This window comes from Cololabis saira, chromosome 12 (assembly GCF_033807715.1).
Source record: "Cololabis saira isolate AMF1-May2022 chromosome 12, fColSai1.1, whole genome shotgun sequence".
In the NCBI taxonomy this organism is placed as follows: domain Eukaryota; kingdom Metazoa; phylum Chordata; class Actinopteri; order Beloniformes; family Belonidae; genus Cololabis; species Cololabis saira.
This window is the reverse complement of record NC_084598.1, coordinates 27,873,663-27,886,909: the sequence shown is the minus strand read 5'-3', so window position 1 is coordinate 27,886,909 and position 13,247 is coordinate 27,873,663. Positions and strand designations below refer to the sequence as shown.

At 39.8% G+C, this 13,247-nt stretch overlaps 1 protein-coding gene across 1 annotated transcript; it reads left to right on the top strand.

Annotated features, from left to right (window-relative positions):
* Nucleotides 1-2,007: 2,007 nt before the first annotated feature.
* Nucleotides 2,008-5,692, top strand: foxl2l (forkhead box L2-like). Its single transcript, XM_061734995.1, has 3 exons — nt 2,008-2,284; nt 2,931-3,275; nt 4,864-5,692. The coding sequence occupies exons 1-3, from the start codon at nt 2,046-2,048 to the stop codon at nt 5,117-5,119; spliced, it is 840 nt and encodes a 279-aa protein (XP_061590979.1). The 5' UTR covers nt 2,008-2,045; the 3' UTR covers nt 5,120-5,692.
* Nucleotides 5,693-13,247: the final 7,555 nt, after the last annotated feature.

Genomic DNA, 13,247 nt, shown 5'->3' with positions numbered 1-13,247 from the left:
CAGAGGAACATGTAATCCAGTTTAAGATTCGGATACAGCACTTGATCGTTAATTGGCTTTGTGATGGAAAGACAAAATTAAGATTAAAAAAAAAGTTTATGATCTACTTTTTAATGGGATAAATTTAAAAATAGTTTTAGCTTGTTTTTCCTTGGATCAAACCACCTATGTGCTACTTGTGTATTAAATTCTACCTTTACCTTTATTATAAATGTACACTACAATCACTATCAATGCTGCAAAAACCAGTCATAATGCCGGTTACAAGGATCACACAAATTCACTCTTCTTAAAATCCAAAACATTAAAATTTACTGATCTGGTTCACTGTCAAACAGCACAAACTATGTACAAAGCAAAAAACAACAGGTTTCCTGGAAATATTGAAAAATTGTTTTTTTAACAGAGATGGGGATTATAATTTGAGAGGGGAGAACAATTTAAAACATCTTTGTGTCCGCACAACACTAAAAACATTTAATATTTCCATATGTGGAGTGAAGTTGTGGAACAGTTTGGGTGCGGAGCTCAAGCAATGTCCAAGCATGACCCAGTTCAAACTGCGGTACAAAAAGATGCTTTTCACAGGGTACAGGGAGGATGAAGGGATTTGACAATCACAAGGTGTTTGCACAGATCATTTAGTCCACTGTTTCCCAACCCTGGTCCTCGAGCCCCCCCTATCCTGCATGTTTAGATGTTTCCCTTCACCAACACACCTGATTCTAATTAATGGTCCTGCATAACTCTGTTGATGACACAGGTACTTTTATCACGGTGTGCTGAAGCAGGGTAACATCTAAAACATGCAGGACGGGGGGGCTCGAGGACCAGGGTTGGGAAACACTGATTTAGTCACTTGTTTACTTACATTATTTATTTTCTTTGTTTGTAAATATGTACATATGTAATGTAAATATGTAAATTCATGAGGTGCTGGTACACAATATATGCAGTAGTTATGAATATGTGTTAAGACAGGATATTGAAATCAACTGAGGATTGTAATTACTGAGAAGGAAGAAGGGGTAGGATTAAATAAGCACATGCTTCTTTCTACTCCTTTTCGGACATGGTAACATTGTTTTATCTTATTTTTTTGTTGTTTTGACTATTTTGACTTGTGTGTTGTTTTCTCATGTTCGGAATAAAGCTTACATTCATTCATTGTTACTCTTACCATTGCTGGTATTTATTATAAATATAAGTTAACGGTTTATTATAAATATAAGTTAACGGTTAACTATAAATATTACTATATACATTGTTCCTGGATTTGCAGGCATTGTGGCCATGAAATGCATCTACATTTCGTAGTCACAATGTGTTTGAATTTAGGTGAGGTGAACTGTAGAAACATTTTTTATTATAATTTGATATAGGTCTTTTTTTCATTTTTTTGGTTCAAATGTTGAGACAGGAGGAAGCCTTAAAAAAAAATCTGTCAAGTTGTTAATGAGAAACAGGGGTGGGATTAAATACGTTTTCTTCTTCCCACTCCCTTTCGAGTGTTGACGAATTATTTGTATTTTGAACCTGCACCTGATAAACCTGATAAAAGGTATTTGTTTAATTTTATGTTGCACGCAGGTAACTTATGTTATGTTTATTGCTCGAAATAAATAAATATGAAATGAAAAATTCATTCATTCATTCATTCATTCATTCATTCATTCATTCATTCATTCATTCATACCTGCATGTATTTAATTGTTTAGCTATAGTTGCATGCGTATCTTAAAATGCAATCACACCTGTTGCGCCACTAAGTGATTGATGCAGTTACTCCAAAGAGAATATTAGGACTGTTATTAAAACATAGCTCTTTGACCCCTGCTTCAACTTGAACCGCTTGCACAGTTTCTCACACAGTGTGCGCAAGTGGCGTGAGAACCCCGGCGAGATGAAAGAGGACACATGCCACGGTTACCAGCCTGTGGGCGGGCGGAGCGCACCTGGGGGAGACATCCACCGCCCTGCCTCGCTGGAAACCACCAGACGCATTCATTCCCAGCAGGACGCAGCAGCGGAGACCAGCCCGAGCCATGGACGCCGAGGAGAAACCCCGCGGCGAGCAGGGCGAGCAGGGCGAGCAGGGCGCGCAGCTCCTGGACATCAGCTCCAGCTCCCCCGCAGCAGCAGCCGCTCAGCCCGGGGGCGAGATGGACGCGCTCCGGCCCGAGAAGCCGCCCTACTCATACGTGGCTCTCATAGCCATGGCCATCAGAAACAGCCCGGACAAGAGAGAAACTCTGAGCGGGATTTATCAGTACATCATCTGCAGGTATAGGGTCGCCACCCCGTCCATTAAATACGGAATTGTTACGTTATTGGGAATTAAAAGTTGCGTTCCGTATTGAACCAATACGGACATATATTATGCTCGTATTTATTTATGTCATAATGTAGGCTACAGGTGAAGGTCGGAAAAATTTTGAATATATTGCAAAACTTCATTAGTAGTAAATTCAACCAAAGGTGAAACAAATATATTATTTCTCACTACATTCAAAGTGAGATATATCAAGCCTTTATTTGTTATAATTTTGATGATTATGGCTACAGTTTATTAAAACCCCAAATAAAAAATCTGAATCTTTTTTCTTTTATTCAATCATCAAACTTATAACAAATACAGGTTTAACATATCTTGCTTTGCATGTAATGAGACTATGAAATGTATTAGTTTCACCTTTTAAGTTTAACTTTTACACTATATTCTAATTTTCCAGCCTTCACCTGTGGCTATATTCTTGCTGATGGACTTACGTTTATTGGTTGGCTGTCTTGAATCGTGCAAGCTCAACGCTTTTAAAGCACTTTAAACTTTAAATCACATCATTTTGTTTGTTCATATAAAATAAACGCATTATAGAAGTTTTGGGGACTTATTTCTATTTCTGAAAGGTGCCAATTAACTCTATCTCCAGGTTCCCCTACTTTGAGAAGAATAAAAAAGGATGGCAGAACAGCATCAGGCACAACCTGTCTCTGAACGAGTGCTTCGTCAAGGTGCCCAGGGAGTGCGGGGGGGACAGGAAGGGAAACTACTGGACGCTGGACCCGGCTTTTGAGGATATGTTTGAGAAGGGGAACTACCGGCGGCGGAGGAGGGTGAGGAGACCCTACACGCCCCACGCTGGGGTGTACCAGACCGGGACCCCCGCGGATTATTACCCCGAGCAGCAGTACCTGCCGCCCTACGGGAGCGCCAGCTCCTCCTGGGCTCTGCGGGCGAGCGCGTCCCCGCCGGCGGGTTACAAGCAAGCTGATTGGTGAGTCTCAGCTTCATCCAGAATCCCTGTATACTAATCAGTTAGGATTTCAGCTGCTCCCATCAGGTCGGAGGTTCATGGTACCTGCTTGCCAAACGCTTTGAGAAATTTCTCTTTAAATTGTTCTGGTTAACCAAATTATACTCCAATCATTTAGCATTGTAATCCTTAATTATTTTACTTTTCAATATTTTTTTTTTTTTTTTTAGTTTCACTTCATCACTAAGTTGATTCCATAATTTGACTCCCAAAAATGAAACACATCTATATTTAACATTAGTCCTCACGACATCTTTCAAAGACCCACAGCCTTCTTAAATTATAATTTGTTTCTCTTAATTTAAAGAAATGCTGAAAACAAGCAGGAAGGCTATTATTCTTAACTCGAAACAAAATTTCTAATGTTTTTAAATATACAATATCTATGAATTTTAATATGCATGACTCTACAAATAATTTATTAGTAGTGTCACGATAAGAAACTTTATTTATTATTCTTACAGCTCTTTTCTGGGGTTTAACTATAGGGTCTATATAAGTTCTATACGTATTCCCCCAAACCTCCACACAATATGACATGTATGGCATGATAAGAGAGAAATACAGTATGTGCAGACATTTTTTATCCAACAGATCCCTTGTTTTGTAAATTATACCAATAGATTTAGACAATTTCTGCTTAATATAATCTATATGTGGCTTCCAACAAAGTTTATGATCTATACTTACTCCCAAAAATGTACTAATCAGTTACAGAGGATTTCAGCTGCTCCCATCAGGTCGGAGGTTCATGGTACCTGCTTGCAAAACCAAACGCTTTGTACCAGCAGCCATCAGTGCTATTAAAGCAGCACTATGTAACTTTTCCACCTTAATATATAATATTTCCATAGTCATTGTGATGGTACATCAACTTCCAACAGGTTTAATGACACCTCTGTCATGGTCTGAGAGGGTCTGCATCACCTTCACTGGCACTATGTAACTTGGAGGTGGATGGTAGGAACCCTGCCACACTACTGGTAAAGCAATACCGCTTTTGTCCAAAGGAGCCGCCAAACTCAACAAAAGCTGAAAGTTACGTTGTGCTGCTTTAAAGGCTGATTTATGGTTCCGCGTTACACCAACGCAGAGCTACGGCATAGGGTACGCAGCGACACTCACCGTACGTGCGCGTCGTCGCGTACCCTACGCCGAGGGCTACGCCGTACCCTACGGCGTAGGCTCTGCGTCGATTTAACGCAGAACCATAATTCAGGCTTAACAAGTGAGAGAAACTGCAACATAACCTTGCATTTATGTTTTTCATTGTTTCCTTTATCTTGTTTTTATGAAAGGGCAAATCTTTTATCCTTTGGCTTGGTTTGAATATTTTAGTGTTTTTATCTACTGATAGGCCTTTTTAACTTATCTTGCTTCTTATCTCGGGGCCGTCCTTTTTGTTCTTTGTTCTTTTAGCCAGAGCACTGTCGTCACTTTATCTGTGTTGTTGAGTGTATGGTTTTGGATTGTATGAGAAGCACTCACTGTAAACCAAATTTACCCAAGATAAATAAATCTATCTATCAATATATCGATCTATCTACAGCGCAGTGCAGCCAGCCGCCCCCGGGCATCTCCCCTCTTACCCTCCCCACTTCCACCAGCACGTCTACGGAGCCTACCATCACCACCACCACGGGCCGGTGCTGGTGCCCCGCAGCGGATACCCGTACGGGGGAGTCACCCAGCCCATGAGCCCGGACGGGGGCACCGTCTCCGTGGCCTGCAACTACCAGCCCTTCACGTCCTACCTGCGGCACGCAGAGGTGCTGTCAATGTCCGCCTTTTCACCGGATCAGTAGACTTTCTATAATGTCACTGCTCACTCAAAGTTGATCTCCTTCATTTCACTTCGGCTAAAGCCTGAATTATGGTTCCGCGTTAAATCGACGCAGAGCCTACGCAGTATGGTATGGCGTAGCCTTCGGCGTAGGGTCTGCGTTGATGTAACGCAGAACCATAAATCAGCCTTGAGTCGTTCATGGTTCATTATTTTGGGGTTTACACGCCAGGGGTTGTACAGTTACAAAAGTTAAACAATACCTGTCAACTAAATATACTTACTGTAAGCTTGTCAGGTTCTTTTTGTTAGAAAAATGTTTTGCTGGCATAGTGATGGCTACGTTCTTGTGTAATTTTTTATATATATATGTTCTTCTATGCCACGTTATTTATTGTTTTGTGTATATTTGAGCTGCTACAACAATTAATGACACTGACGCACTGCCCAGTTTTTTATTCGATTCTGAATGTTTACTTGATGTAAAGTAGCTTACATCATATTTGTTCAAATAAAATGTTATTTTTGCATCCGATTGTGTAATTGATTGACTCAAACAGGTGTTATTATTATTATTATTATTATTATTGGCCTACTAGGCCTCCTATCGTAATAAATATTCTGACAATTAGAGTAACGTGAATATAGATATTTATTTATTTATTTATCTAAAGGTTTAGATTGCAGGGACAATGCACATTAATAACACATTTAAACCAATGTAAAATGTGCCGGAATTAGCCAAAAAGGCTATTTTGCATCCGCTGTCCCTGGACTGTTGTAAAAATAGTCAACCTAATAGAGAGAATTGTTAGATACAATCAATAAAACATTTCCGAATAAAAAGGCTATATCAGAATATAGATACAGGTGAAAGCGGGTAATTTATAAATTCTTGTTTTTCTTTCTTTTTTTTACAGCATACTGGGTAGAAGTTTTGCTCTTACTGAATCTAGGCAAGGCAAGGCAAGTTTATTTGTATAGCACAATTCAACACAAGGTAATTCAAAGTGCTTTACAACAACATTAAAAGCGGCAAGACAAAATTAAACAGTAAATAACAAATAAAATGATACGAAAAGAGGTAAAATAATAAAAAGCACAAGTTGTTAAAGAGAAAGGGCAGTAGAATACAGCAGGTAAGTATTTAATTTAGGAGTAAACAGTAATGTTTTTATCCTGATTTAAAGGAGCTGACAGTTGGAGCAGACCTCAGGTCTACAGGAAGTTATAGCAGAATAACTGAACGCTGCCTCACCTTGCTTGGTTCTTGTTCTTGGGACACACAACAAACCCACTAACCCACATTCTCAAAAGGACTAGAGGTGTTAGACTTTTTGATTGTGTACATGGTAGCAAGCTATTATTGTTTGTTTATCAATGCTTTTCATTTGCATCAAACTGCAGTTGTTTAGCACTGTTCTACCCAGGTCCCCCCTCTCCCCCGTCTACCATGGACTGCCCCCCCATCCCACTGTACGTTACATTAACGTAAAGACTCCAATCCTGACCTTATGCGTTACATTAACGCACATCCTAAGTCACTTTTGCACAGACTCATATCCGGCACTTTAAAAACCTCATGTTGTACATTTTTGCTTGTACATTTTCTCTCTTTTCATTAGCTCTTGTATTGTATTGCACCCATCACCACAACAAATTCCTTGTGTGTGTTTAATAAACTTGGCAATAAACCTTTTTCTGATTCTGATTCTGATTCTGAACCTGGCAGGGGTCTTTCTGTGTGGCGTTTGCATGTTCTCCCCGTGCTTGCGTGGGTTTTCTCCGGCTACTCCTAAATCTTAAATAGGAATAAGCAGGAATGGGTGAGGCGCAAGTAACGCATATGCACACACATATGCACTCACCCATTTGCATTAGTTTTTAATCCTTTCACATATAGGTTCCCTTTTTCACAGCTTACCTTATCGTTTAACCCAGAGGCATGTGAAGGTTGGGTTTTTCCAGTGCTCACTAGGAAACAGACTGAGATGTAATCTGCGCGGCTGGCAGGTATCAGAGCTCAGCATACCACCCACATACAGTGAGGTATGAACAGCAGGTTTGTCCGTCGAGGACAGCAGATAATGATCACCTGCTCTCTCCAGACAGTCTGTCGCCCTAAACTGATCAAAAGGTGAGTAACCGGTTGAAAAACAAGTATGTCACTGACTAAGTCACAGGCTTGAGTTTGCACATTTTGTGACAATAAAACAACAAATTGATTTTTTTCAACATTTCAGTATCAGACGAAAGATTGCTTAATGTCATAAGATTGTGCAATGGCTTTTAATTAACTATTTCTGCTAATTTGCTAAAATGATTTTCTGCATGTATATTAATTCGGGAGAGTTTTTCTTTTTTCACATCAATGAAAAGTTTGTTGGATCTTACAACTCAAAGACAATCTTTTGCAATCATTTCCAGCACGCTATGACCTGATCCAATAGAAAAGTTGGAAAGTTAATTAAGTTGAAGGACTGACAAAATTGTCAAATGGAAGTAAAAACTGCTAAAGGTCTTTCTATATGCTATTGAATCGGGGGTTTGCATAGATTTCTCTTCTCTGCTTCGGCATTTTGGGTTAGTTTTCTTTTTTTCTCCAGTAAATAATGACACAGTGTAATATGCCATGGGTTGTTTTTCTCTGAGGTCAAGGCTCAGTAAAGACTAGATCATTTTTGGCCTGATGGGTAAAACCTTAAAATTAAAGGGAGAGTACTTTCTTTTTTATTTAACTGAAGCATATTACAAAATTGATAATGAAATAGTACAGTCATCACCAATCAGTGAGGCTGTTTCTTGGATTCATATCTGTTCAGTTTATGAATAAAGCCAGGAGTTAAAAATACTTTATTAAAAAGGCACTGGCCTTTCTTACAGTTAAGGGTCAAGAGGATGAAATTTGCAGTACAGAAAGCCTCTTGAAGCAACATTTTCCTTTGATTTAGACGTATGAAAATAAGCTTTGGTCTGAGTTTCTTAAATTCTGTTGATCTTGTATGTCTTTATCTCTTCTTGTTTTCCAAACAAAATCCTAATTTCTCTTTGTTTCTCTCAAAGCATGCAGGTGGTTATGCAAAACTGGGTTTTAACTTCCTGCTTTGAACTGGCAGGTGGAAGCAGTTGGATATATACATTGTTGGATTGACCTAGCAATCTAGATCAATCTAGCAATTTAGATCAATCCACCACGCTTCTTTCCCACAGCCGTCTCCCTGTTCTACTCTGCTGTTCTATTGAAACCAAATAAATCTAAATTCTTTGTATCTTCTCGTGTGTTCTGGACGAATGTGAGCCATGACAACAGATGATGTTTCAAATAGTGATGTTGATGTAGAGAAGCTACTCCCTAATTCTAAAATGTCAAACCAAACGTTGTTAATTACAAGGTACTTACACAATCAGCACAGTTTCAAGATGCATAGCCAAGGTTAGGTTCCCCGATTTTGCATCCTCATGTGAACCACTCTTAATGACGCTGCATAATGTCAGAGAAGGGATTTATGAAAAAATATTTTTGGTGTTAAATTTTCACCACCACATAATTTAATCCTACTAGATATAGTGTACGATTTAATCAGAATTTGAGTTTTTGGCTGTGTGAAATCTAAGATTAAAAGATATTACTATGATCAAAGTTAATACAAAAACCTAGTAATTTCAACATTATCATAAAAAAAAGAATATTTAACAATGGGTTGTCTGCTTACACCAGGTGACAATCCTGTATCACCTGAAATGTAAATGTTTTATTGAGGTGGAGAAATGTTCAACCTGCTGGATAAGCAGCCTGCTTTTCTTCATATTATCAATCGTGTTTGACTTTCCATGAATTAAATAAGAGATTGTTAAACATTAATTGAAATTAATCCTGCAAATGCTTTCCTTTAGATACCTGGTTCTGAGGAAAAGAGATGGATACAAGAGCTTTGTTCATGAACCATTAAGCCATTATGCTCAACCTGCAGATTTAAAGAAATCAATTAAAGTTGAATTTTAAGATGAGTGTGGCAAACCATGCTTTTTAATATGTACGCGCTGATTTAAAGTAGTCGTTCCATTAACCCGGCCAATGTTCGGATGTTTCCCTGCTCCACCAGATGAATTAATGACCTCCTCCGCTGTGATAGGGCTGCAAGCCTGTTAATGACCCATTAAGATCCATTCATTTAAACGATAACAGTTGTAATAATAATATATTATTGATGCAGCGTTCATTTAAACCATTAAGATTATTCTGCTACAGTAACTTTAAATTGAAACCTGTTAAATGTATGAAGATTATTGCGTTCCTATTTAAAATGTAGGTTCATAATAAAAATAGGAACACAGATAATGTTATGAATAACCAGTAAGTAGGGTTGTTGAACTAAAATAAGCTTGTTGTTTTTGTGTAGTTGCATAGTCACAGTAAAGCAGGGATATTCAATTGGCGGCCCGCGGGCCACATGCGGCCCGCCAGGAGCTTTTATGTGGCCCCTGGTCATATTCCAAAAAAGGGGGTGTTTTTATAACTGGCTACTATGGACTAAAATGGTTGTGCTCAATGCTTAATATAATATTCAAATAAGGAAATCTTGGTGGAAAGTGGTGCTTTGTCATTATGGCGTGTTTTATTAAAAGTAGGTCAATATCAATTTCATTAAGTTTGCACAATGCATGGTTTCAAAATGAACTTGCATTCAAAATAATATTTCTTTATCTGAATATTATATTTAACATTCACAATTACTAAATCTGGAGACAATTAATACATAATTCATATGTAAAGATATATTCAAATGTATAATACAAATGTATTATATTTACATAAGTCTTCGTCTTTGAGTGCAAAATACATTTTGAAAACCCCCACATTTTCAAATTGTGCGGCCCTCTCCATACAGTCCTTTTGCAGATGTGGCCCCCGGTCGAATCTAGTTGAATACCCCTGCAGTAAAGAGATGCCCACAAACACACAAAAAATGTAGTCCAAGGATGCTTGCTAAGGTACAAAACAGAGAAACACAAAACTGGTAGCAGTAATAACGGCCTATGCAGACATGAAGAATGAGGGAATAAAAGATATTCCTCTATAATTGGTTAACACATTTTTTTTGTGTCAACATTGGGTAATACTATACAAAGCATTTGGCCTTTGATTGGCAGCCAGGTTGGCCAATGGGAACTGGTAATAACTTCCTCATCAGTTATCAGTTACCCTCAGAACCCTCCCTGCAGTCATACCACAAATACCTCTTATGCATGGATGGAGACTAGAACTGCACTAGTCCAGAACACCGAACCCTCTCAACAGGTCAGGTGGCTCATCACCTTCATTTTTGTTCCTCCTGTGTGCTGACATGAGTGGAAAGATCGAAGGGTTAGTGTGTGTGTTTGTGTATGTGCCCTAACATGATACAAAAGGCCCAAATGTGTTGGGGCTGAAGCAACAGCACACTTGAATGTTGGAGAGATGAGTGATGTCCAGCTGCACTTCTCAACTCCAAGCTCAGAACATTTCTACGCCTCAAACTGTCATTACACTGATAACTGGATGTACTGCCATACTGACTGGTCATGTTGTTACTTGTGAATTAATGTATATCATACCTTGATATACGTTTACAATCTGTACAACATAGAGATATTATAAGTTTAGAGAAAATTCTTGCTTTGTGTAAGTTAAAATTGAAGAAAATACCTTATTTGACAACAGAACCTTTGCCTTCTCGAGGTAATAAAAGCACAAAAGATTAATTGTGGGACAGTCTGTCCCAGTAAGTCTTGAAGCTGTGACAGTAAACCAGCATGCTCTTTTCTTACATTTAACTTTTAAAAAAGTTTGAGGGAAAGAAAAAATACAAAGAAATCATGTCATCTTTGAAAAAGACAAATTTAAACAGGGAAAAATTATTAGTTTATAATTTCTGAAGATGCTGCATTCTATTTAAAAAAAAATCCACAGATCAGGAAAGTAATTTTCATACTTACTTTAATTGTCCTATCTTTATTTTGTTGTGACAGTTTTAGCTCGGACAGTGTGGTGAAATATGCTGGAAATGGTTGTGGGTCTGAGTCAGACCCAGGTTATGGAGGTGCCACTCTGGTATATGTTTGTGTTTACAGTGCTGAGCTATTTTAGTATTTCTCACATAAAAAAAGAAAAGACATGAAATGATTTCTTTATTTTTTGCCTGAGATTTAGAAGGTTTTTTTATTTAAAAATAAGTGCAACTACTTTATACGTTAATGCAAGCAGTTCAACAGGGCACAGTTTCTATGGTAATGTAATCTGTTCATGTTGAAAGCATAGTTTGTAAGCAATGACAATGCAAAAATTGCTTAATGCAAAGTTCAAATGTCCCAGCCTTGTTTGTCAGTAATGTCGGGAAGGTGTTCTGAGTCCGCGTTTCATGTCAGCAAAAGAATAAACTGTTGAAGTATGAAGTCAACTGCTGTTTTGTAACATCTCTGTAAGCTTTGCTTGGCTGCAGTAGAAAAATGTTCAGGAACATAAAAACACTTGTTCTTATCTTTCTTCTGAAGCTTGATGTCAATGACAGCCATAGCTTCCGCCTGTAAGTATGTTTTTGTGAAAAACAAAAATGACAGGAATTGTCATACAATGGGTTTGAAACAAGGAATTTAACTCTATATAAGTTCTTGAAAGTGTGTTTAAAAACTGTGAACCTCACTGGTGATGCAAAAGTTCCTAACTCGCAGACATATACCAGTCAGTCCGGGGTCTGTCATGTGAAACAGATGGGTTGAGGAAAATAAACTAAAGGAAGGTGAATTCACATGCACACACACCCACAATTTTGATCTGCATTTAATACCTCTTACAAGATATTAGGATCTCCCAGTTTGACTTTAATAATAAACAAAGACCAGAGTTATCATCCTTTAAACATTAGCAAAGTCTGAAGTTGTATAAACTTTGCAATAATAGAATATATTATTATTTACAATACTTAATACCTCCTTTTTAATCCTCCATCCATCCATCGTCCACCGCTTATCCGTTCCCGGGTCACGGGGGCAGCAGTCTCAACAGAGATGCCCAGACTTCCTTCACCCCAGACACTTCCTCCAGCTCTTCCGAGGGGAGTCTGAGGCGTTCCCAGGCCAGCCGAGAGACATAGTCTCTCCAGCATGTCCTGGGTCTTCCCCGGGGTCTCCTCCCGGTGGGACATGCCTGGAACACCTCCCTAGGGAGGCGTCCAGGAGGATCCGGTACAGATGCCCAAGCCACCTCAGCTGACTCCTCTCAATGTGAAGGAGCAGCAGCTCGACTCACCCTATCTCTAAGGGAGCGTCCAGCCACCCTGCGGAGGAAACTCATCTCGGCCGCTTGTATCCGCGATCTCGTCCTTTCGGTCACTACCCAAAGTTCATGACCATAGGTGAGGGTAGGTGCGTAGATTGACCGGTAAATCGAGAGCTTCGCCTTTCGACACAGCTCCCTCTTCACCACGACGGTCCGGTACATCGACCGCATAACTGCGGACGCTGCACCGATCCGTCTGTCAATCTCCCGCTCCATCGTTCCCTCACTTGTGAACAAGACCCCGAGATACTTGAACTCCTCCACCTGAGGCAGGACTTCTCCACCCACCCGGAGAAGGCACGCCACCCTTTCCCGGTGGAGAACCATGGCCTCGGTTTTGGAGGTGCTGATTCTCATCCCTGCCGCGTCGCACTCAGCCTCAAACCGCCCCAGTACATGCTGAAGGTCCCGGTCCGATGAAGCCAACAGGACAACGTCATCCACAAAAAGCAGAGACGAAATCCTGTGGTTCCCAAACCGGATCCCCTCCAGCCCCTGGCTGTGCCTAGAAATTAGAAGAAACTGTCCATAAAAATTATGAACAGGACCGGTGACAAAGGGCAGCCCTGCCGGAGTCCAACATGCACTGGGAACAAGTCTGATCTACTGCCGGCAATGGGAACCAGACTTCTGCTCCGATCATACAGAGACCGGACAGCCCTTAATAGAGGGCCCCGGACCCCATACTCACTGAGCACCCCCCACAGAATGGCACGAGGGACACGGTCAAATGCCTTCTCCAGATCCACAAAACACATGTAGACTGGTTGGGCAAATTCCCATGAACCATCAAGCACCCTGCGGAGGGTGTAGAGCGGTACTGTCCCCTTCCTCC